At 38.2% G+C, this 26,741-nt stretch overlaps 1 protein-coding gene across 3 annotated transcripts; it reads right to left on the minus strand.

Moving 5' to 3' along the window:
* Window positions 1-4,642: 4,642 nt before the first annotated feature.
* On the minus strand, window positions 4,643-25,711 carry psip1a (PC4 and SFRS1 interacting protein 1a). 3 transcript variants are annotated; one of them, XM_036574805.1, is made up of 17 exons: window positions 25,439-25,711; window positions 24,814-24,914; window positions 23,870-23,946; window positions 23,002-23,140; window positions 22,459-22,563; window positions 21,759-21,869; window positions 19,569-19,628; window positions 18,715-18,778; window positions 17,527-17,611; window positions 14,532-14,727; window positions 12,460-12,548; window positions 11,644-11,696; window positions 9,615-9,685; window positions 8,500-8,601; window positions 8,051-8,252; window positions 6,938-7,043; window positions 4,643-6,064 (listed from the first exon to the last, which is right to left on the minus strand). In XM_036574805.1, exons 2-17 carry the CDS (start codon window positions 24,883-24,885, stop codon window positions 6,034-6,036), a joined length of 1,563 nt encoding a protein of 520 aa, XP_036430698.1. In that variant the 5' UTR covers window positions 24,886-24,914; window positions 25,439-25,711; the 3' UTR covers window positions 4,643-6,033. The 3 variants fall into 3 exon arrangements, with proteins under 3 accessions (XP_036430698.1, XP_036430697.1, XP_036430699.1); XM_036574804.1 differs by having other exon boundaries at window positions 17,512-17,611; window positions 25,439-25,710; XM_036574806.1 differs by lacking the exon at window positions 21,759-21,869 and having other exon boundaries at window positions 17,512-17,611; window positions 25,439-25,709.
* Window positions 25,712-26,741: the final 1,030 nt, after the last annotated feature.

Below are 26,741 nucleotides of genomic sequence, written 5' to 3' on the forward strand. Positions count from 1 at the left end.
CTGAAACACAACACCACAGAATTAAACAGAGATATCAAAAAGTGTTTTTCTAAGAAACCTAAAAAGTAGGTATAGCTACCGTTAATGACCACCACCCTAGCTCCATCACTGTTATACTAGATACCTGCTAAAAAAAACCCAAAGGAAACCTTGTGTTTCTGTTAGTTCTTACCGGTTTTGCAATGTGTGGTATCTGGTATTTTTAATGGGTTGAAATCATGATCTAAAAGGTCCTAATGGTTTAACAGGCTACCTGCAATGGCTGATTCTAAATGCATTACTGTTGGAACAAAACTTCATATCTCCATTTTTGTCATTTTCCAGTTTTTGACAAAATTTGAAAATGCCTGTTGCTCTTTACATTCTGTGTACATTTCATGAGGAATGGACCAAAAGAAATGACCCAAGATGATCCATTGGCTTACATTAAAAGTAAGTTGTTTCCTTCTCCTGTGAAGTTATCATTTAGAGACACAAGGTTTTGTTCCGACACACTGAACATTTCTTAGAAAAATTCTAATAAAGCGCTGTCTCTCTTAGTTCTTGTTGCTACGTATGTCAAACTTTCAGTTAAGACTATCTGGTCATCCATAACACTTGCGCTAACTGACTGAAAAATTCAGTTTTGCAAAGGAAAATTTTGAATCACACAGTAGAGTACATCTAAAACATTTTTCTTTCAAAAATAAATGGCATTATGATATGTTCAATGAAGATGTTTGAGAACTGACAAAATTATGAATGTTGGCCAATTTAAAAGCAAACACACAAAAAAGGATAGTGTAAAATATATTTATATTAACTGAACCAAGGAAATCCTTTAGTCATGTAATGTTAAAACGAAAGGTTTTCATGTCCAGTAAGGAGGATGTTTTAGCAATGGAAGCTACCCTTTCAGGTCAGCTAATGCTAAAGCTAACCCTGAAGCTAGGCAGAGCAACATTAGATGCTGAGGAGGACTCGTCTGTTAGAGGTCATCCTTTTGTTCCTCTGGCCTTATGTTCCCAAGATACTATGTTTACCGGGCCTTTATTTTTTCTCATTTAAATTTCTAGGAATATTCCGAATATTCAGGCCCTATGTTCCCACATTGAAATTTTCATGGGAAATAGCTCTATGTTCCCATATTACCTCAATCATGTTTCCTCATCATAGCTAACTATATAAGTAACATATGTATAACATCTGAGTGCATGTTCAGATGTTATTTGTTCAGTAAATAAAATCTAAATTGTCTTTATGTGCATGTGGTCTCCAAACTGAGTCTCTTATTAAAACAAACTCGGACTGAACATGAATTAGAATCTATTCAGTGACAGGCAGCACTTAAAAGTTTTACTCATAATTTTATTTGATCTTCACAAATACCAAATTTCCAGATTTGGCATTCATGCTAACAATGAATCCCTGAACACATCCTCAACATCCAGCTTCCGTTTCAGTACTGTTTTAACATGCTCCTGTCAACTTAGCCTGACCATTTCCCTTTATACAATCCCAAGGATCTTACTTCATTCTGCTAACTTGCTAGCTAGCGAGCTAGGGCTACACAACTAGCAACAACAAAAAAGGTCAGTGCACTCTCCCTTAAACCTGAAAAAGCAATTATACAGAAAATTAACGCATGCTACACTCTGATTTCTCAAATAATGGTTTGAAGTTTGCTTAGCTAGCTAATTAGTTCACTGAGGCTAGCTGAAGGCAAATGCATTCATATTGAAAAATCTGCTCGATTTTTTTCCTTGTAAGACTTCAGATGACCCCATGACATTAACCATGACCCTGGGAACTCTGTCATAGATACCCTTTATGTATCATACTGGGAACATAAGTACACTCCTGTCTGTTACACAAGACCTTTTAGCAAACTTTGATGAATCAGTACAAAGTATTTGCAAGTGCATTCATTTTAATCTTTTTAATCATAGATGTGAGTGCTGTATAGTCCTGTTTAATCTGACTGATTTATCAAGCTGATAAATTAGATGCTAAGTACTTAGCTAACTGATAACACTTTTCTGTAACATTATTTAAAAAGTTGAGCTTACTTTAGAGCCAGGATATGTTTTTTTCTGTTAATAGTTTAGATACTGAACCACTGTGTCTGGTCTTCAACATAGATTAATCCCAAACTTTTCAGCTTCAGAAATGAAGTAAAAACAACTCTGTCCTCCAACTGATCAGGACAGTCATCTCATCTGCGATAAAATGCGCAGTTACGGTGAAATAAGATCCTGTGGTTATGGATGACCACGCAGCACATGTTACAGCCGTCCTACCCGTTTTTAGTGACTTTATGACTTTGGTCTCGTTGTACAGACGGGAGGGGGGCGGGGTCGCTGTGTCAGTGAAATATCTTCGAGACGGGTCGTGTGCAACATAGCGAGAAAGCCCTGTTTCGCAACGACTCCGCAGACTGCAGGTCGCATAGCAGCGATGTGTTATTCGCATTTATAAGCACCGCAGTTGGTTTCCTGGTACGTTAAATCTCCAACGAGACTGTCAAACACTAAAAAGTGGCGAAGATGAAGTCAGTTTCTCTTTTGAATTGTCCCGTTCCACCTTAAATAGTACCGCATTTACATTCGGCGCCTCGCTGCACTTACCCACTTCCAAGTTCCGCCTTTTGCGTTCCGTCAACGTTACGTTATAAATTAAATATTTAGAAAATCGATTTTTGACATTTGTGAATCGATTCAGAATCGTTCACGTCCGCATCCCGATGCATCTAAGAATCGATTTTTTCCCGCACCCCTAGTCAGTTCTGAAGAGTTTATTAGAGCTTTTCCTTTGCTTGATAGAGGAGCGTTTAGAGACCACTGTGATTAGCTGAGCGGTGTGTCAATTATAATTTTGCATGTGGTCAGTTTGGAAGTTACCTGCAAGTACTTTATGTAAGGGCCATCTGTAATATCCTAAAATGCCAAAAGTAAAGGCAAACAATAATTAAACAATAATAAGTTTGTACTGAATTTTTATTTAGGATAAATTATGACTGTTTAAGACTGAGCCATGATCAACCCCATAGGCTGCTCTGAAGAAATGGTAAAATTGATAACGGTATCAGGTTAGAGGTGTGACGTACTCAGTGAAGGGACACTTAAGGCTTTTTGAAGCTTTGAACCAACTGAATCAGTCACTTGAGAAAATGATTATCGCTTAACTCTCGAAATGTGGCACGTTAGCAACATCTGCTGGACAAGGCATGCAACTGCACCCATTTTTTTTTTAAAATGACACCAGTTTAGATGCTTAGGTTTTAGATTAAATAATTAAATTAAATATATTTAATATTACTCAGGATTTGATCTACTTACGAAACTCTTTAACTGAATCAACTGGGCTTCAAGAGTCCACCTTCTGTGTGTCTACTCTGCTGAAAATAGACCATTAGAACAGATGGACTACCATTACATATGCATACATACATGTGCATGCGTCTAGAATTATCTGGGTTATTTTACACTGTGACATCAACCCATCTATTAAAAACAAATCACATTACACAGCCAACAGGAATAACCAGAAACATTTAATGGTTTCTATGTTTTTTTTCAGCAGGCTGTGTGACGTGGAGGGACTACTATGGAGTTTTTCAACACCTCAGTTTCACTGCTGGACTGAGAAGAGTCCACCAATCAAAAAATATCCAGCCAACAGCATGTTGTGGATGGATTATTCTCAGTCCAGCAGTGAAAGTGAGGTGTTGAAAAACTCCAGCAGCACTGCTGTGTCTGATCCACTCATACCAGCGCAACACACACTAACACACCACCACCAGGTCAGTGTCACTGCTGTGCTGAGAATGACCCACCACTAGAATAGTACCTGCTCTGTGGTGGTCTTGTGAGGATCCTGACCACTGAAGAACAGTGAAAGGAGGCTAACAAAGTATGCACAGATGGACTACAGTCTGTAATTGTAGAACTATAAAGTGATCCTGTATGCTAAGTGGAAATAAGGTGATACGTGGTAAAATGGACAATGAATGTAGAAATACAAAGGTGGTTTTAATGTTATGGCTGATTGGTTTGTATCATATAAATCACATTATAATACAGAAACTGGAGTATCATTGATGTATTTACCATTAGCTTGTTGGCCCACATTATCTGTCAGCTTGGTCAGCTGTTCTTTGCGTGGTATCAGAGAATGTTCTGGCAGGTCACAACAGATAAACTGGTCAACAAGTTGGCGAGGGCATATTAAGAAAAATCGAAATGTGACCCAGCTTGTTTGTCATTGGTTGAAGGTCTTTCATGCTTGACACCACTTTCTCATACGAGACAGTCACTGTTCCCCCACAGTACAGGATGCTGAGTCAAAAATATTGAACATGTTTAATATTTACAGTTATACACACCCCACACCACAGGATAACAATCTGGGAAAATTGTTTAAGACCAGCCTGAAATCGGGATGCATTTTGCAATTGTTGGAAGGGTGAAAACTGGCTCAAGCCTCCTGTAGTGAGGACCAGTTTTAAGACTACTAATATCTGTATTAGTTTCAGAATCTGGTCAGTTGATAAGGGGATAATTATGTGACTCAAAACTGTAGTGTAGGAGGACCTCAAGCACTACAACTGAGGGTTAAAAGAAACATTTCATTCTATCAAATAATTCACAGTGAAAACATGAGCTTGAGGCAAGCACTACTTTATTAAGGCCAGAACAGGTTTTATAAACAGGCACAAAAATACAGTTCTCTTATTTACACAGACAACAACACTGATAGCTTAAAACAGACAGACAGACAGACATGTAGACAAGAGAAACAAAAAGAGGAAGCACTTTAGTATCAAAATAAACTTTGGAACATCTATCTGGAAACAGAAGACGTATAAGCAGCAGTTAGAAATACTAAAATAAAACTATTCTACTCAGCATAAGAGAATACTGAAGCATGTAATCAGGACATAAACCACAAATATCGGTTAATTAGTGACAGAAAATCTCTATCTAAAGCAATGTTTTAGTTCCAGACCTCTATGTGCACTGTGCAGTTTAGTTTCTAACACATTCAAATCACCAGCTAACTATGAAGGCCTTTGTGGGCAGAATTAGGTATGTTAAAGAAGTTTTCTTGTAATTTTCAATCTGATCTCTATCTGCCACATACAAATTCAAAAAAATAAAACAGCGAAAAAAAAAAAGAAACAGCTGACTCTAAATGCACTTAACAGAGGACAATGGGAAGATGCTTTGGCAACTGCTCAACAGCTTTTATTTTAAATGTATTTTGACTAAAAGGGTTAAAGGATTACTCCAATATTTTAAACCTGATCTCCAACTACCGTATTTGTATCATACCAAGTTCAATAATTTTAATTACAAAAGGCAATAACAGATACTGCAGCAAATGCCCAATGGTTTCTCTTACATGGACAAGTTGGTTCTGTTTATGTTCTCTTACACAGGGCTTGATAATAAGCTGATGATTTGATTCAGGTATGTTAGAACCTGAACATATTAGGTTGAGAAATGCTGGACTACTCCTTTAAAACTAATGACAGCAGTTTACGCACAGCAGGGTTGAGAAATACTGCCCTAATTCACAGGTTATCTGCTTCACTTCAGATTTTGTGGTAGCTACTCCAACTTCCTTCTAGCAGCTTGAAAAGACAGAGGATTTACTTTGGAATGATTTAGTCAGTAAAAACAGCACAAATCAACAGTCAGTCAAAATGGGGATGCGCCCCTCAGCTACAACAGCTTGTCTATGCAGACAGTTATAAACTCTCAGACAAGTGGTACTGTCTACTCTATAAAACACTAGAAAAAGGCTAATGTGTTGAAACGTCACGACTCTGAAAACACTTCCAGAGCTAAAATGCACACATTGGCACTAAAAACATCTGTACTAAAACACAGGCAAATCCCTTAAACTCTGATGCTTCAAGATGAGGAGGCCACTGTTGGGGATGCAGATACAAGGTGACCTTCGCACTTTGAAGCAAAGAAGTTATGGTTCCATCCCACAGTGAAGAGTTTCCACAGAAAAGCAGTAGGACTGACAGAAGGTGCATTGTCGTTAGGCTGACTCTTCTGCTGGGTTCACAACACTGCGTGCAGAGGGAGATGGAGAGGGAGAGAATTAAGATTGGGTGCAGGCCTACTGTAATGGATCTGATATTTGCTATTAAGCCTAATCTACAGCTCTATTCACACCACTCAAACATTATCTATAACCTGCAGCAGCGAGGTGTGCTTTCAGACATTTGAAATGGTCTAAATGTCTACTGTAAAATGGAAAATAAAATATCCAATGGCAGTGTTTCAGGGTGTTTGAGCTAGCTGCCTTATGTTAAGGCAAACTAGCAGCATGTAAAATGTGTTAATGCAGCTATCACAAGTCTATTTTTTTTTGTTGTTTGTGCAAAGTACACTCTCATGACAGTTTTTAACACATGAGTCATGACTGGTGTAAAAGGAAAAGGTTCTGCTTTACTGGCTTTTCTGCGCTGCTTACACTTTACAAACTGGTGTTTGCAGTAACAGCAGTTTAAAGCCGAGAGACAGGAGCACGCTATACACATTTGAACAGTTTATTGCAGTTTCTATCCCACTACACACACACAGAAACAAAACTGAAGTACATACATTGTATCTGTGTGTAAACACTCTAGGGATGGGCAGTAATGTGGTGTGCGGCACTACTTGGTAAGCTATCATTATCAATAAAACGTACTTTGGTGTGTGGCACTGTCAGGTCTGCTCGCTAAGCTAACTAAGTTAGCCAATCAAGCTATAGATCCAAACACCACAGAACAGTTTTAATTTCACCTTTCTGTCCCTTCAACGCCAGGTACTTGACTTCACTTCCTCAGATTTGAATCATTACATAATAAGAATGAACTAATATGAATGTACGTTCATCAATGTAAAAGAGAAATAAAAAGGAAATAAAAAGGAATAAACTGAGAAGAAATCCCCACCTATTCTTCTCCAAGGCTGCACTGTCCTCTCCAGGCCTTTCTCCTTCAGTCTCAGCCTCAGTGCTCTTCTCCTCAGGGCTGGAGTCTCCATTCAAAACCCTGTTATCTGTGGAGAAACAGGTAATGTTGGTTAAACAAAAAAAAAATTATAAAAAAAATATTCACTACTACTACTAAAAACAATAATATATTTGGTTGCGGATAAATGTATATAATTATTTTAATATGTTAGATCTGTACAACATCTGTAAATAATAAATAAATAGTGTGTCCAGAATGACCACCAGAGCTGTAGAAGATTCTAAAATGGCCGAGAAAGCTGTAGGATGTTTTAATAAAATGGATATGCAAAATTCATCTTATTTCAAAAGATCAAAGCTCAAGGCAGATAACTTGAAAATAAATAAATGTGAACAGATAATTACACAATATGTATTATTCATTCCAAAATCCCTGAAATGTTGCTTAAAACATACCAAACACATTTGGCAAATAGTTTGTAATATTTAAATCCCCATTCCAAGTGAGTATTGTATATAAAACAAAAAATGCTAATAGGACAAGTGAATACAACTTTTAAATGCTAGTATATAATAATAATAATAATAATAATAATAAAAAAAATGCATCCAGTATATTTATTTATAGCTTCTGTCATGGAGGAAAAAATGGAAGATACAGTACATACAATTGCTAACATGGCTTAGAATGAGTGGAAGACAGCAGTATAAATGGAACAAAATCAGAGCAGAGGTTAGGTGTTGAGTGACCCTTTATCTGATGACATCTGATTAAGGATGCAGGGATGTAAAAATGTATTGATTCAGCAGCATTATTTCAGAGTGTTAGAACTGACCATGATTGATGGAATTCAATAAAGCATGCGGTAATTTCTGGACAAAATACATATTCTTGGATTGTTTTCAATCATGAAAATAAAGTTTGGTGGATTGTTTTAATTGTCTACTGTGTAATTAGTTACTCCACGTTTAAAAATAATTCTGAACCTAATCAACATAACCGAATTGTGGTAAACTTTGCAATTTCACGAGGCACTGAATTGCTTCCTAAAGAATCATAATCTAATTGAGCAAGAACTGCAGTGTTCCTCACCTGCGCTCTGCTCTTTGGTCTGTTCTGCTTTTTTTAGTGCCCCCTTCTTGGCCTCTTCAAACTGCCGCTGCTCAGCCAAGGATTTGTTCAGCACCTGACTCAGTACAGCCTCTCCCTCCCCTACCAGGAACATGGTCTTAAACTTGTTGTATAGCATTGTGGCTTTATCCATCACATCCTGGCTGGCCTTGAACCTGCGGATCTGGAAAGACACGTAGAAAAAAAATTATTACTGTAAACTCAATCTAAGCTGATTTTATCTGACTTTATCCTAAACTGTTTTCACCATGAATAAAAGATACGCTAATGCAAAACGTGACTGTATAGCACAAAACTAAATAAATACATAAATAAATAAATCAAATCTCCACACTGATGCTAGTCAAAACCTGATCAGGAAAGGCTTTTTTACAGTTTGGCAAGAGGAAGCTTCCAGCCCAGAAATGTACCTTTTTCAGAGTGGCTATGAGCTCACAGTGCTTCTGCAGGTGCTGCGTGGTGACCTGCAGTGACCCCAGTTCATCCAGAGCCACCAAACACTTCTTTACGTCCTGCAAAACACAAAATATAAACAGTTAAGTAAAATATCATTGTGAACGAATCAGGAATAACTTTTGAAAACGTTTTATTTTTCAAGAACAGCCAAAGGAAAATAATAGGTTGTCATGTGGAATACGTAATAATAATAAAAACTGCACCGAATGAGCTAATGAGCTAAAGCTACAGCTAAGCAGTACGACACAGTGTATCTACAGGTATTTCTTCATCTTCAGTGGGCAATGTCTCAACACGTTAGCATGTCAGAGAAATATATTTTCACCCTTTCACCAGCTATGAGTTTGTGATCAAGTCCCGAGCTAATACGCTAGTTACAAGCTAATATGTGCTTATGAGGTGTGCAAATGTTCACTCAGTGTTCGATTATTACAAAGAGAAAGCAGCTTTTGCAGAGGAGGGATGGTCTGCCCTTATTGTAGGCTTACTTTTTTTTTCTACTTCAGACAGTACAAGGAGTTCTAAAATTAGCTTTAACCTAGTCTGTTGCATGCATTGTTCAATGCCTAAAAGTATAAAACTGTGAGCCTCACCTTGAAAGATACTTGTTACACCACTAATAAACTAAGTTCTCTCAACACAAACCTCATTACATTGAAGTATGCATTAAACATATAACCAAACTTATTTGTTGTTGCACTGAACTCGTGACAATGGGAGAAGCCTATGTAGAAGAAATGTAATTCACAAGTTCACACTATTGCCCAGCACACAGTAGAATGAAGTTGCCTTCAATTACATATTTCCACAAGAAAGGGTTTTAATACATATGGCTCTAACTCTGAGGCTCTCTGTCCAGTTTTTGTGGACTCCCAGCACATTATTATTATTATTTTTGTTCTCTTCCAGTTCCCAGCATGCCTAAGGCTGGAAATCCAAGGCTGGAAGTCAAGGGCTGCAGAAGCCTTAATAGCTGTCATATATGGAGAGCTTAAGCTTAACAACAGTGTGAACTGGCTGAGGGCCCACAAAGACTGAAGTAGTGAAGATGTAAACAATCTGCACTCACTGGGTTATCGATCTTCAGTGAAATCTTAATCTCCCCGTGTAATCTCAGCAGCCTGGACTCAGTTGACACTTCTGTGTTGAGAACAAGAAAAGCATACAGGCCTGAAAAAAAAAAATCTCTTATACAGTGCTGTGAAAAGTATATGCCTTTCACCCAATTTCTTCTCTTTTTGCTAATTTGTCACATTTAAATATTTATCTTTCAACTAATTTTATTGTAAGATAAAAACAAAACAAGTAAACACAAAACGCAGCTTTTAAATGATCATTCATTTACTGAAGACAAAGATTTATTCAAAACCTATATCAGACCATCACATTACCACTACCATGTCTGACTGTTGGTATGATGATCTTATGGTGGAATGCAGCGTTAGCTTTACGCCAGATGTAACAGGACCCATGCCTGCCACCAAAGTTCCTCCTTCGACTCATCCGTCCACAGAATATTACCCCAAAAGTCTTGGGGGTCATCTGCCAAATGTGAGACAAGCCTTTGTGTTCTTTATGGTCAGCTGTGGTTTGCACCTTGCAACTCTCCCTTGGATGTCATTTTGCCTAATGTATTTCTTATTGTTCTGTTGTGACCTCCTGGATGAGTCGTTGATGCGCTCTCAGTGAAATTTTGTTAAGCTGGTCATTCCTGGCAAGGTTCACCACTGTTTCAGGTTTTCTCCATTTGTGGATATTGGCTCTCACTAGCCACGTTTACATGCAGCCTGATAATCCGTTAATAATCCGACTAATAGCTCAATCGGAATAGAACACGTCCATGTAAACATCTCAATCGGAACAGTCTAGCCCGATTGAGGCCATTCGGAATACAATTTCTATCCGATTGAACGAGGTGGGTAAACCTCTAAATAATCCGTTAAATAGAAGAATAATAGCCATGTAAACGCCTGAATCCGATTACATCCCAGTTGGAATGTGTGAGCATGTTCTACGCATGTGCGTCGCGTCATGGCGAACGTTTATACCGCTCAACATGGCGGAGCAGAAACTGGTCTGCGGAGGAGACGAAGTTTATGCTCTGGTCTTTAAAAGACGGCGGTGGGACGGACGTTCAGCTTATGAGTCTCAGAACACGACGTCTTCCTCTCGCCGCTTCCTTTATAAGTGCATGTGAAGCACATTTTCCTGAGTTTTACATCATTTTAAAGCAATTAAAACACAAGCGCGCCAACTGGAAACCCATCTCACTCGGACTGGACCTCACATGATGTTCGCTGTCATGGTAACGTTTACTCTAAGCGCTACTCCACGCATGCGCGTCATTTTGCATCAGATTACTTGTAGTGCTCATGTAAACGAAGATTTTCCATCAAATTGTTGAACAGAGTGTGCATATAAACACCTCAGTCTGAATCTGTAATCGGATTGTATTCAATCGGATTGGCAAAAATCTTTGCATGTAAACAAAGCCACTGTGGCTCACTGGAGTCTCAGAGCCTTAGCAATGGCTTTGTAACTCTTGCCAGACTAGATTTCAATGACTTTGTTTCAAATCTGTATTTTTCAGTCTCTTTAGAATGTGGCATTATGCACTGCTTTTTGAGGACTTTTTTTGAGCCTGCTTCACATTGTCAGACAGGTTCTAAGTGTTGTTTAGATTCAACAAGTCTGACAGTAATCATGCCTGGATGTGGCTAGTGAAATTGAACCCAATAGTCAACTGAATTTAGATAACTGGTTGATTTAGTTGCTAAGGGGTCAGTTACATTTTCACATAGGGCTGGGTAGGACAGAGCAGCACTTTTGCTTAAATAAACGAAATCATTTAAAAACAGCATTTTGTGTTTACTCAGATTATCTTTGTCTAATATTAAAAATAGTTTGATGATCTGAAACATTCAAGTGTGACAAATATGAAAAAATAGAAGTAATTAGGGGCAAATACTTTTTCCATGGCACTTTAGTAACCAAGCCAACAATCACTAGTAGTATAGAAACGACTCCCGTCTTATTTATCATTAGCTTCTTGAAATATGTAAATGAACACTACAGACATAATTCGCTCTCTAACTCACCCTTTCTTTTCTCTCCTTTCCTTTCATCTTTCTTCCCATCCTCTTTTCCTAATCTGCAAGAAAGTGAAGTTAGATAAAATTAGCAAGACTGGAATTCTTCCCTTTTTTTTTTTTTATTAAATGGTTCAAATGAGATCAATCATTCAGAGTGATTTGTTGTATATGCTGAGATCTAGAGAAACTTGCTAAGTCAGAATTGTTCATAGTGGTGGTGGGAACCAGAGATCTGAATCTGAGTTTGCCTCTAAAAGCTCCCTCACAGAAAATGATTACAGCAAACGCTTAAAATATGCTGCCTGATACCTGAGATATTAATTCAGTAATTCATTAAAACATGTTTTTAAAATCCATTTATGCAGTGTTATATGCAAGGTGCTATAAGGCAGAACAGTTTCCAAAGAAAACTTATTTTTTAAGATTTACCACTATTTTACCTTTATTAACAGTAAATATAAAACTCCAGAAGACAGCTATAAGTTTACTTGTGGTTTTGGATAGTAAATAGTGACATTTATTGTTGATATTGTGAACCCTGGTTTCTATCACCACCACTGTGAAGAAATCATAGTCAGTAATATTGTCTAAAATTAACTATTTCATATCAAACCACTTGGAATGACATTTATAGCTTATCAAAAAAAACAATGAAATTATGTAGGAACTGTCAACAATTATGCAGAGTCCCTCCTCAAAACTGGTCTTGAGTACTAGGAGGGGACTTCTATTAGGGCCATGTGAAAATGCCCACACATCAGAGATTTAAGAAACGATCTGTGAGTGTGGAAAGTATGTGTGCTCAGCTCTAGGTTGTCTTACTCTTTCAGCTCATCTGGTTTGCGGCGCCGCTCTTCCTTCTCTGTGTCCGCTTGCTTCAGGATCCGTTTCTTGCCCTGTCCACTTCGCTTCTGCTCAGAATTCAACACAACAAACACACATTATCAGGACTGTTTTATTCTCTCTATTTGTTGTATGCCAAGGATATCCAAGTTGCTGAGCGAATATACCAATAAAGTTTTCAGAACCTATTGGAAAAATGATGTAAACGAATCAATAAATACACCGAAAGACGTTCACATCAGGATTCCAGCTTTGTAGCGCATGTCTGAAGGGTTTCTGCTTTTTTCGCTTCAGGGCAAGCTGCCTTAAACACTTTAACACTGCTTCTCAGTCCTAGTCCTGAGGGATTCCTGCACAGCGCAGTTTAGTGCTTCCCTAGTCTCTTTCAACAGACTTTACTTCCCAGACTTTAGCGCCATAACATCACCCACTTCTTTAACATAAAAAAAAAAAAATAAAATAAAAAAATCCAACACATAACTTGGCAGTCACGAATAGGACTGGGGTTTGTTCAAAACTTTTCTGATACCTACACCAATACGAATACCCATACCTTGTCTTCGATACAGATTCCCTAATTATACTTTTTTGATACTTTGTTTAAAATTACAAACAAACCGTGGGCATGGTTAAAGCCAGAAATGGGTAAATTTACTGATCGGAACAGAGCTGACATTAATAACATGCACATGGAATTGTATTTAGATAATAAATCTTTAGCCTAGAATTTTTATCTAGATTACTGTACTTGCCAACAATAATTTTAATATAATGTCTAGCAACATAAGAAAAATATTAAGATCAGTTAGCTTTTCTTAATTTATCTGTTGACAGTTAGCTTAATAAATTAGTTAGAATAAAACACACTGTATAGTGCAGGACTATCATGACCACTCAATTAAAATCACTTACTTTTTAGAAATTTAGGTTAGGTGAATTAGCCTTACTTTTCAGTTTGAATGATGAATCCACAAGTCATTACAAAGTTGTGTTCAGCGGTCTGAAAATTCCCACAATGATGAGCTATTAGCACTCAAATTGCTGCTATGTGCATCACTGGAAAAGAAGCAACACACCAGCAAGATCTTGCAAATGTGCACGTTTGTAGTTACAAATTTTATGTATACGAAGTAAAATGAAATGTTTGCTGTTATGATCATTCGATTAATCCTCAAAATAACTGACAGATTACTCAATTTTGGATTTAGCAATAGCCCCAGTAAAGTGCCATAATTTAGATCGTTTCATTAAGGCTCTTTAAAACACCTCACGTCCAGGATAAATGAGTCCTCTTCAGTATATAATGCTGCACTGACTAGCTCTAGTGTTAGCTTTGGCAATGACACAAAATGTATATGTTCAAACGTGGCCTTTTTTTTTTTTTAACATGGGACATCATGTGATAACACATTTTTGCACAACAACAAATATATGACCAAAAATGTATCAGTTTGCCAAGCAATCCATCATTCTCAAACACTGTGACTGGCATTAAATATTCATAAGTATAACATTGTACTTTACCAGCACATTTTACTGTTCAGATTATAATTATTTAACATATATTGTTCTGATATATGCTTTCCAGCAGAGCTATTTAATTCCACTGTTTTGGTCACAAAAAATCTTAAATGGTCAGATTGTGATGGGATTTTATACCATGGAATATCCTTGAAAGTGGTTAGCACCCCATCCATTACGATGTTTGGGACTTTATGCATTGACATGTAAAGTCACTAATTAACAGCTCTTAACATGGCATGACAGTCTTTGCTTACCTGAAGAAATATCTTTAGAAAAATGGAAAAATAAAACTAAACTTAGTGTCTTTGGAAAAAAAAAGTGCTGAACTTAAAAGAATGTTATTACATGGTACAAATAAAATTTTAACTAAACCCACAATTAAAATGTAAAATTAACAATCCGACATTGTAGACGAGCAGAATCAAATTTGGGTATGCGCAGAACAGCACTTTTTGTTCTGGCTGCTGTAGCCATCCCTGCTGATGTTGTTGCTTAAAGTCTCTATTATATGAAGAGCACAGACATACCGCTTCATCCTCAGAGTCAGAGGAGCCCTCCTCCTTGGCGTTTTTTCTCCTCTTGGCCTCCGGTTCTCTCTTTCCACTTTTACTCTCGTCCTTTCTTTTCCTCCCATCTGCTCTCCTTTCGTCCTCCTCTTCAGAAGACTTGCTCTTGTCCTCAGGGGCTCTTTTGCGCTTCCGGTCTACATCTGCAGTAGCATCTCTGAGAGTGATAGGAAGTAAGACCTGAATTGTAGTCTTGTCCTGGACTACACAACACTGCAAATGCCAAGTGACCTTTGTCTCAAAATTGCTATACTGCTCATACCACATGACATTTATCGCTTGAGACCTGTTCGTTAATGCAGCGGTACACTAACAAATGACCGCGCACAAGGCTAAGACACTACATGAACTTTTACTTGGAAAAATCAGACAAAGCGCGCCTCATTAATTCCACTGACTTGTGAAAAAAATTGTGAGAAGTGTCGATCATATGCCAAACTGGAGCTTGAGAAACTTGGGCAAAACAGGCTGCTGCATACTGCTCATGAACAGATTGTGTCCAAAAGTAGTAAGTAGTATGCCGTGTGCAAAGCGGTCACTTCAACAGAATGTAACCACTGACAAATCCAGCCGGTCAGCCCCGAAAATCCTTGGATTCAGTCTTATACGGATACATGAATGACAGCAAAATGAAAGAAAACAGTTTGTCCAAATGCTGCTGCACTCAATCAGTTTTTTCCCCTGGTCTTGAGGTGGGTTTGCTTACTTCATCAATTTAATAAAAGTTAAATTACTGCATAGTTACTGTTTACTACTGATTAAGAGCAGCACAGTATACAGTATGTACAATGTTGAGTATGCAGTACAAATTATGCTATTTTGAACACAGCTTTGCTGACAAAAAAAAAATAAAACAACAATTGATTGGAAAGTCTATTTGAATTACTTTTAAACTTGCTCTTTTCTTAGCCCTACTGCTCCCTCATTTTCTTGGGTCCATATCAGCCACTGCCAGCATAGAGGAGAAGGCTGCCGTGAATATTCACCCAAGAGACTCCAAGCCCAGCCAAAGTGGCGGACAGCAGCTGCAACAGTCAATATACACAGATTTTTTTCTCCAATAACCCCTTCTCCATGTTTGTTTTTGTTTTGGTTGCTCACGCCTCGCTCAATGAGCGTTTTCTCTCACGCTCTTATTGGCTGCTGCTCATCTGTTCCTGCTACTTCTTGTCGAGGTGCTCACACTACAAGATTCAAAATTTCAAAAAGAATCTGTAAATGCTAGGTTGTCTGTGACAGCTCACAGCCTGAGAAGAATATTTGGTGTCTGAAGTTCACTTCTTTAGTTCAGCACTGGAGCTATGAGGCTAATGTAGCAAACAAGTAATGGAAGCTTATACTCCACCAACACGCATGGTGCTAACCGCATGTCTAAATCATCACAGCCTTACTTCAAACCAAGTGGGATTGTTAAGTAATCTCTTTAGTAAGCACTTGTACTTCATGAGACAGCTGCATCAAGCACTGCTTGTCCAGTTCTACACTGCCATGACAGAGTCCATCACCACATCCTCCTTGTCCGTCTGGTTTGGCTCTGCATGTTCACATGCCAAGCGTAAGCTACAGCGTACAGTGTGATGTGCGAGAAAATAATCAGCTGTCGTCTCTCCACCCTCACCCTCAGACCTTTACTCATCCATTACTAGTTTATTAAACACAACGTGAAGTACATAAACACTGTATATCCCACGCCATAATTCTTCTGGACAAGAACCTTTTCCACTTTACTGTAGTCAGTGAACGTATGCACTTCCATTTCTTGCAATACACATTTTTTATAAATATATTTACATATATATTAGGTGCTCAATTTTAGCTGTACACACTGTTTATATGTACTTCAGTATTTGACTATTCTCAACTCCCACTGCACATGCTTTATATTACAAACTGTTTGTGTACTATCTATTTACTCGTTTAGAGAGCATATCTTTGTGGCATGCGCCCGTCCTCAGGGCCCCGATGCCGGTCATGTGAGCTTGCAGCAAGGGTGGGGCCCGAAGTCTGAGCCCAGACGAAACCATACAAAGACAGCCAGAAGAGGACGGAATCTGCGAGGGAGTAGGGGACAGCACCCGAGTCCCAAGCCCCATCTCCTGGGCACCGTGGTGAGGCCACTTTAATTTGCCTCACATTCGTTCCCGCTGGACAAGCTAGAGAGCATGGGCGGTGATGGAGGTGGAGCAACAAGCTCTCGTTCCCTCCCTGCTCAAGTGCTCTCGCTACCCTTAATTAATTAGAGCCAGCTGATGCTGATCTGACGACAGCAGTGTGGGCACCTTTAAAAAGAGCAGAGAGGGAACAGAGAGGGAGAGAGGAACGAGCAGCAGTAGAAAAATTGAAGAGCTGAAAAGCTTGGGTTTGGAGAAAAGGACTGAAAAGTTTTGAAGCCACGGAAAAGTGGCCAGCTTTGATTTGCTGAGACTTTGTGTTTGTTTGGAGAGAGAAATAAAGTTAAATGACCGCTGTGACTTTCAACCCTGCCTCCAGCATCTTTCCTAAGCCCAGGCAGTGCTACAATCTTTTTCTATATTTATATCATTGGATTTCATTTTATTTTGACACCTGCACCAAGCGAAAGTCCTTGTACATCTGGTACTTGGCGAATAAAGATTCTGATTCCGAATAGACTTGCTTATGAGGTTTCTGACACAGTATGACATACTGTTACATACAGACATGGACAAAAGTACATTCACAGAGCTGAAAACAGCAGTAGTAGCAGCAGTCTTGAAGCCTGAATTTTGTCTGCACTTTTGTCCGTTTAGTTACATTAGCTTTGTAACTTAAGACCAAAAACCTAAACACACAAACACCAGATTCAGACACACTTTTCAGGGGGGAAAACATGTAAACTTGGTTTTCTACTAGTGTAATGAAGCATTAGTCAGATGAATTTCTGAACTGAACCACAGACAAACACAAAAACACACACTCTCACATGTCATTAGCTGACCCATGTGAAGCCTGTTGTTGCAGCAAAAGCATTTTTTCAGCTTTGGGCTTCCGGCCTCTCCGTTTTGGAGCTGGTGCTTCCCCACCTGAGAGAGGAAACACACACATACACTGAATATGCACAATATCGACACTCAATTTTGTGTCAATACTCAAAACAATCAAAAGATGTTTAGCACAGCAATGCTGAGATGTCTATCGCTAAACTGGGAGTTAAAGTACATACAAACCTTATTGTTCAATTCTGATTTTTTGCTCAGATTTGAACTTTTAGCCTTATGGGAAAATCCACTGATTATTTAGAATTTCTGCATAATTAAATTGTTAAGATTTAAACATTTTAAAGTTATTGGAATTCACTTTTAACGGTTCCTGTTTGTGGGTGTAAACGACCCCTATCTGTCATTAATGCGAACACATCTGAAATCACCTGCATGTGTACATCTTAATAAATAATGACCTGCGAATGACCAATGTAAGAGGTGGGCAATATAGTGATATTTTATCGCTATCATTACAAATTACATGTCAGGATTCTTTTCAGAGTGTAGCGTGGATATCATCAGTGTGCGAAGAACACTGACCATCTGCAATTTCTAAATGTGGCACTACTGCTCTGTGTCTGTGTCAAAATATTGTCATACATATGATGTATAGTGAAAATGTCATTAAGTATCATAACATAATATTTTTGCCATATAGTCCTCCTAATCTATAAGCAACGTGAACAACAAATGTATGAACTAGCAACACAAACCTTCATACAAGGATCAGTAGCTCAGATTAGCTTTCAGCTGTGTATGATTAAGGGAGACGGTGAAATATGTATATATTTGATGCGTATCTGATCACATACGAAAGTAGCTCAGATGTAATTTGAAAAGATGTGTGTATTCAAAAGGCTCTGAAAACAGTTCTGTAACACATCAGGTAAAAAACAAAATTTGTGCCATTTCAAGTAATGTGAACAGTGTGATTTTTTTTCTTAAAGGTCTGTTGGTGCAGAAAAACTTGTTCTTTCCATTTGTACTGTAGCTGAACAAAGTTACGGTTACTTTAAATGACCAGTAATCTCATCTGATCTCTAAAATGAATACCTCTAGCCAAGAACAGAAGACATAAATCTAATACTAGTTAATACACCATTAAAAAAGCTTTACTGATGCTTTTTAAACTGAACAAGTCTGACCTATAGGGCTGGAGGTGGAACTAGCCACGCCATCCTCTTTCTCTGAGTCCTGCTCAACTTCACTCTGAAAAACACAAAACAAAACACACACAAAAAAAAAAACAAAAAACAAACAAAAAAACAGATGTGGTGAAATACTGTTTGTGACAGGCGACTTATTTTTTTTTTCCCCAATTTGCAGGTCTGGAGCCCAAACTCTATAATCATATTCCTGCCAGGATGTTCTGTGCCAGATTGTCTCTGAAAATTCTAATGATTTTTGGAACATTTTAATGATTTAACTCATTCCAGCAGTAGGACTGCACAATATAAACATTTATTAATAATGCTGCAAATGCATCTGCAATACACGGCCAAACAGCTGCAATATGTAATAAGGTATTTTGCCATATTGCGTAGCCCTAACCAGAATACTAAACTACTGCATCAATTCCCCTCTAAACACAACCTTTCCACTGCTAGAGCGATAATTAGCTTATTTTGGGAAAAGGTCATCCATCTATATTTTTTACTTATTTTTTGTTGTTTTTACATATTGCATTGTTTGTCATAAAACCCTAAAACATTGCAATTAGGGCTCTGTATTGTTTAAACGTTTTTGATACCAATACCTTTGCTTTGAAATCAACTCCTGAACAATACTTTTGAATACCTTTTTTTAACCTTTGTTTTAAAAAAAATAAATAATAATAAAATAAATAAATAAAGAAATGGCTCACTGACGCTGATAAGACTGACTACTTAGATACTGAAATTTAGTACTAAATTGTGCAATCTTTTGTAACTTGATAATATTTAAGTCATTTGCTTAATACCATAAAAGTACTAAATATGAACTGAAACCAAATTCTTACCTTTTTCTTCCTTCCTCTTTTAGCTTTGGCACCATCTGTCGAGTCTTTCTGCGTAGAGTCCTGGGAGTAATGAAATAAACCTCTATTAAAACAGTATAACACAGTCAGAGACATCAGTGGGCCAACAGTCATAGCCTGAATATCAGCCTGTCAGCAGCGTGATCTGCTTGCTCCCAAAAAGTCTGAAACCAATCATATTCAAACCTGTTCTCAACCCTTGATTATCCCCACACAAAAAGTCTTCCACTAATTTTCCACCACTTTGGATATTTGTTTTTTAAATGAAGAACAGCAAGGCAACTTGATGATGGTTTAGGCATTTATTAAAAAATCCTGTCTAAAGGGGCCTGATCCAATCACAGAAGGCATTCCAAAATTCACCAGCCTTCAGTTTTATTATGAGTTTGCAGAGCAACGATTGGTTTGAATAAGATTTTTTAAGTTTTATACTGTTAGAGCAGATTCTGAAGTTTTGTGATATAGGGGAGAGTGAGGCACGACACACTTTGGTTTTTGCTAAACAATTTTTAAAAGATTTGAGAAAGACTAATACTTTTCTTTATTACAAGTAATCTACACAAAATTTGTTTTCAGCACCTACTGTTTGTGGACAACACAGCTGGAAGTAGCGTGAGCAGAACTGTTACAACTAACCCCATAGGAGAGACTAACAATTTGAGGGGCTGTAACAGACTGAGCAGTAATAGCTGCTAAAAAGGTCTGGTAAAACTGATTTTTTTTTTACATAACTTCTACAGTACATTTCTGAGGAACCTGTGAATAAAAGAAGTTCCAAATAAATAAAGTGTTCTAAATTGATACTGGGGGGATATAGTGTTCTGTCATTGTTGACTTTGGGGATTTTGATTGTAACAGTGTTTTAAAACTAATCCTGCTGTGTGGAGGCTGTATTTCTGTTTGGCTAGCTCTCACCTATAAGAGTGTATCTGCTTTAAAATTGTAATTTATTTAAGCCAACAACAGGTAATTAAAATAATATGGGACTTCTGTGACTTACACACAAGTCAATAACTGAAGAACACTTGCAATAAAAAAAAAGTTACTTTCATGGTACAAAAACAAAAACAAAAGTTTACTACGGAAATACAAGTCGATAACCAAAAGTACATTTAATGATGTTAACTACATTTAAAAATCTGTGTTACATTTTACTCTGGATTAGGTTGTGCCCAGCGCTCCCCTATATTAAAACTTTAGCTTGATTTTTATAACTTACCTTTTTAGAAAAGAAACAAAAAGTGAAAACAGAGTTTTGGGTGAAATAGCTCAGATGTACATGATGTTAAAAACAGGAAAACCTTACAAAAGGTCCAAAATAAACAAATGACTGACATTATATTTATGAAAAAAATGTATGACTGGTACATTCTAATGGGTTTGAAAGAGTAAGGATGAATGAGGAATGGGACTGTGGGGAAGAGCATGCAATTCTTCCCTTTTCTGCAATTAGTCCACTGATTCCAGGTATTGACCGTTACAGTCAGACTATGATTGGGACAATTTCGAGAATGATAATCGTGCAAAGAACAAAAACAAAAAACAAACAAAAAAAGAATGACTAAATAAACACCTCACTGATCATGCACAACTAACAGAGCTCAAACATGACAATTTTAAGCTATAACAATCAAGGGTGGTTGATATATTGGTGGCTAATTCATTATGTGCCAAATATGAGAAACAAGAAAATGTAATTGTTATTATTTTTAAAGGTTTGACACAGGAACAGAGCGAAAGTTAGAAACAATAATTAGATTTGTTTTTTAGGCCTAAAATGTATTAACTAGTTGTCGTGTTGGCTCAGAAATTCTGTATCGATGCGTCCCTAATAACAATAGATATGTGCAAGGAGATATTGAGTGATCTGAGTAAGGAGAGGCGAACAGGTCTGTCTGTACCTAGTCATTTTTCTCTGCAGCAGGGAAGCACTGCCCCAAATCCGAAGCCAGAGACCAGCAACAGAAGAAAACTGACAGAAGCAACCCTCACCATACTAACCTAGGGGCTTAGAATCAACACAAGTGCCACCCAGGCAAATCTCACAGCTGATAATTCCCCCTCACCAAGTGTCACATGCAGCTTCCTTATCTTGAAATGATGGAAAAATGAATAAAGAAATAAAAACACTGCAGAGTCACAGCTCCCCATGCAGACGTCAGTAGTACATACTTCCTCCACAAGAGGGCCCTGTTCAGACACCTCCATGCCATCACCTTCCTCCTCCTCCTCCTCCTCCTCCTCCTCCTCCTCCTCCTCCTCCCCTGCCTCACCTCCAGCCACCTGTACAAGTCCAAACAAACAGGGCCCCACGGTGCAGGAGTTAAATCAACAGGCCCACCTCACTCTCAGGGCCCAGAATGCATCATTCCGTCAAGGAGCTCCGTGTAGGCGTTTACAGCAACAAACAGGGACATCATCCATCTAGAGACCTGGACAGCAAGCAGTGGTTGCACACCTGTAGTTTCAAGGCATGCAAGTCAAATGGCCCTTTGTGTTAAGGAAGGTAGTTCTTGGCCATGTCGAGTGATAAAACCCACCAGCTACCTAAGTGTTTTGCTAACACAAGACATCACAAGCCACATCATGCCCTGAAACTGCAGGTACAGAACATCTGCTGGATATCCAGATACCGATGGACGTATCCCAACAGAAGTACCACAGCTTGGGGTTTCCAACCCATGGGCCACCAGTCAGGACATGCTTTGCACTGTTCCAACATCCAACACAGCTGAGAGCTGGCTGACTTTTGGCAGAGCAAAATGTTACTGTTGGATGATAGAAAAGCAAAAAGTGTACTGGCTGGTTGACTGAGGAAAAGGAACCCCTGCTATACACACACAGAGTTCCTCAGTGAGTGAAAGAAGCATACTTTAGTGGACTTTTTCCTCTTCTCCTGAGTCTTTTCATTTCCCTCGTCATCCCCCTCAGGGCTGCTGTCTGAATCTTTATCAGAAACTGCTTCCACTGCCATCACCTGGATGACGAAATAAATTAATAAATAAACAAGCAAAATAACCAGATACAGGCATCTAGGCAGTGCACATACGACCATACAAAGAAATGCTGCAGATTTATCCTTCAGGCTCAGGTTGGGTATATTAGTGCACGGACTGTATGGGAAAGAAGGATCTAAATCAGTTCCAGTCCTGGACTGCCACAGCACAGTTTAAAGCAGTAGTCAAGCAAAAAATTTTATTTACAAATTTTCCCACCAAGATTACACAAATCATCTGTCATCTGGGCTCATTCATTGATTTTGACATATCCTTGTCAAATATTTGAATACATTCAAATTTTATACACACAATTTTTCAAGGATGCCGAGAAAATGCACGTAATTACATAACTGCAGTAAACACCATTTTACTGATTGTCTTGTGATATCAGAGGTATGTATAAAAATATACTGTACCTTCTGTCCATTAAGTTCCACTTTAGGGTTGTTTTCAATCTCCCACAGCCCTTCATTGAAGCCTTTTCTTTTGTTGGGTTTACCATATTTCTCTTTGTTTGGTAAATAAGGGAAGATGTCTTTGGGACCCAAAAATGCTCTGAAATAATGAAAGCATTAACACAATTATGCAGAATAAGGTGTTTTTAGGTGTTAACAACTCAGTCAGGCATTCATAAAGCACAACAGACTGATGATGACAATGGTGCTGTTTCACTGACAGGGATAAAGCTTAGCCCTGCACTACACAGGATTTTGTATGGTGATTTTCCATTGAAAGGAAAATACACTCTATAAATAGCCTTAATATCTGTTGGGGAAGCCTGTCCTATACGTCCAAAAGTTTGAGAACACCTGCTATTCCAGCGTTTCTTCTGAAATCAAGGGTATTATTAGGGGGTCTGTCCTCCTTTGCTATAGTAACAGCCTCTACTTTTTTGGGAGGGTTTTATACTAAATGTTGGAACATTGCTATGACGATCTGATTGCATTCAGCCACAAGAGCATTAGTGAGGTCAGGTACTGATGTTGGATGATTAGTTTTAGATCACAAAAGCCACTCCATCCCAAAGATATTGGAAGGAGTACAGTTGAACACCTATGTCAGCAATAGGTGACCCTTACAGTAGCTGAACTCCCTCATTAGAAGAACTGTTTGGATTCTTTTGGATCTATAGTGCAAAACCTGGAGCTCCATCTTTAACTTTCAGCTGTTTTGTCAGTACTGTTTCTGATCTCCAACTATGCAGAACTGAAACATGGGAAAGAAACTCTGAACAAAGTTGATTTAACAATGCAATACAAACAAAGCCATGTCCTGTATACTTACGTCTCATGAGTTCCAAAGAAGAAGATGGGGAACTTAATATTGGACGGCTTCACAGCACCATCTGGCACTTCGTCGATCTAATAAGGAATTGAAGTAACAGACAAAAAAGAGTGGCATTACAAGAAGATGAACTCATATAAACATAGCACATACATAAGCAATGTAAAGTTTTGTTAAAACCAAACCTGAAATCACTTAATAGATCATGTTAAGGGTAATTCCACCCTTTCTCCCCCACCACAAAATCCTGCATAGTTCAGTGGTTATGTAAGAATGAGTCTTCTGAGTTTTATGTATAAATGTTGATAATAGTAAAATAATGGAAAATCTGAAAAAAATGTATTTTGCCTTGCAACCTCACCACCATTAATGGACTGAAGCATCACATTTAGGCCAGAACCATATTGTAAAACTACCATAACACAATGTCTTCAGCATCAGGCAGTGTATGCAAAACGATTTCATGCAATGAAGGAGATTTTAGAGGAAATACACTCTTCCAACATTTGGTTTTTATCAATGCCATGGCAAACAATTTTGATTCGCCATGTCTCTTCAGAACGTAGCATTTCATAACAAAACACTGTGAATGACTTACATATTACATCATTCAATTATGCTGAAATCTGAGTAATTCCCCTTTAAAGCCAATCTAACATCATCTCCATTCTCCAGTAACTTGTCACAGAAATGTTTCACTGAAAAAACTAATAAAAAATCTACAATTTCACCCCTACCTCGAAATGTAGCTTAGTCATGTTTTCTTCTTTTGTTTTGCACTGGAGCTATGAGGCTGTAGCAGCCTAATGCAGTAAACTTACATTATTTTTTAAGCTACATGTAAAACTACAGACTGTGTTTTGGCTGTACGACTATGCTTAGGGTAATTGTGTACATTTAATTTTTTGGTGAGTCATTCTTTTAAGGAGTGGACAGCAGCTCACCCTCGCTGGCCAGTGAGGATAGCCCTTCATCTTGGCGAAGATGAGATCTCCAGGTTTGTAATCTCGTGCCATATTTATCAACGTGGATGAAAGGAAGCTCACTGCAACAGAAAAAAAAGATTATAGTTTAACACAAAGCAAAGGCTCTTCATGCCCCCAGAAACCCAACCTGCAGAAGAACTGCTTTAATTTAGAGGGGCCGTTTTAAACAGCACTGCAGAGAAGTCTGTTCACTCATTCGGTGAGTTCAGCGTGCAAACAGTGAGTTTAATCGTGTTTTTGCTGCACTTTTCCTGCTTCCCCTCCTCCCCCTTCACAAAAGCAAACAGCACTGTGGCCCAGACACCCTCCTCATTCTTTTGCAATAACTCGAGCAAAGAAAGTTGAACAATAAAATGTTTGTAAAATTCCGTTAAAGAAGAGAAAACCAGGGCTAGGAAACAGTAACGTTAGCTGGGTTTATTTTGCAGCCCCAATGCTAACTTGCTACCTGTGACCTGAGAGTCTGACACCAAGGTACAGAATGCAAATACACAGCCAATTCACCATTCAGACAAGCTCTCCGACCATTCATCAGGTTTAATCGTTTTTAATCTTTCAAATCTAAATTTTAACTGGGTCTTACCGGAGTTTTAATGCTCTTCTTTAGCAGCTTAAACACGCTTCTCTCCTCCCGCGCATACAGCACAGCGCCGGACTGAACCAAAACGTTTCACCGCAGGGGGACACGGTGACGCCAGATTCACTATTAATGTCGAAAACGATTAATATTCGCTAATTTTATGGACATTTATACCAATATATTAAACTTAATCTTAACTAAAGAAACTGTGATTTGTGAGTGGTTGAAAATCTGCACGACTGTTTAAAACATCGAGCGATAAATGTCCCTAAAAGGGAGTCGTGTGCGCCTCTGCGGAGGTGGAGCAGACTGACGCGTTTATTCAGTTCCTACCCTTACAGTGTACACAGTGCTGGCCAGAGAGCACTGTGGAGTAGTGATGGCTGAAGCGTGAATACACTGTGCTAAATGTGTTCAGTAAGGTATTCCTTTACAATACATGATAAGGCACATGGAAAAAAAAAATCAATTCACACTGTTCCTCACTGTTACTGTTGGCACTTTTCTTTACGCAGGTCTTTGGTTTATACGTTTCATGAAAAATTCGTTCATCATTTAAATGAAGTTCCACAAATTATCAATATTTCCTGTTTTCGTCCACTGCCGCTCCCACAGTCTCCATAGGTCCAGTACAACACTGATGCTGAACTTATTAGTTGCAAACATGTCTACTGCTGAGGATATTGTTAATTTGATCAGCCCTAAAAATAGTCGATATCCAAACAACATACCACATCCACACTACATAACAAATGTGGCATTTTTTTCTGCAAATTTTAGTGCACAATATGAGTTTATTATATGAGTTTAAATTTTTTGAAAAAGCACAAAATATAAAATGTGCCATAACATTTGAACAGGCCACATTTTATTATTGTTTAAATATGGCACTGCTGGTGTTTTTTCCTTGCTCTAATTTATCAAACCTCAAAAATACAAATGAGCGTGATTGTGTATTGTAAAAATGTCTTGGATGTGTGATGTTATATTTTTGCCATATCGCCAACCTCTACAGTAATTGTGCGTTTAAAATGTATATGAAATGTATTAAATCTGTATAGAGGATGTGTTTTATTTATGTGTCTTATTTTCATGTAATGTTATCTGCCCGGCAGTGTAATATAATCTGACAAGGCAACTTGTGGCAAAACAATAATAAAGGACATTACTGATCATGTAAAGTTTACTGATCATGTAAATATTTTAAATATTTATTAACAGTCAGTCTCAGATTTTGCCACATTCAGGACAGAAAAGGGTCAGCCATCACAACCTCACCTTACTTTCTATTTGTAATATTTGTAGT

This window comes from Colossoma macropomum, unplaced genomic scaffold, assembly GCF_904425465.1.
Source record: "Colossoma macropomum unplaced genomic scaffold, Colossoma_macropomum, whole genome shotgun sequence".
Taxonomy (NCBI): Eukaryota; Metazoa; Chordata; class Actinopteri; order Characiformes; family Serrasalmidae; genus Colossoma; species Colossoma macropomum.

Bases quoted from the DNA above. Each gene is read 5' to 3' on its own strand.
- psip1a (XM_036574804.1), bottom strand. From the start codon at position 24,885: ATGGCACGAGATTACAAACCTGGAGATCTCATCTTCGCCAAGATGAAG. The intron at 18,779-19,568 runs GTAAGAATTTGG...TGTGTTTTTCAG, and splicing joins AAAGAGGAAGGAAGAAAAAG to AGTGAAGTTGAGCAGGACTC. The intron at 9,686-11,643 runs GTGAGTTAGAGA...TTCTCAACACAG, and splicing joins GAAAGGAGAGAAAAGAAAGG to AAGTGTCAACTGAGTCCAGG.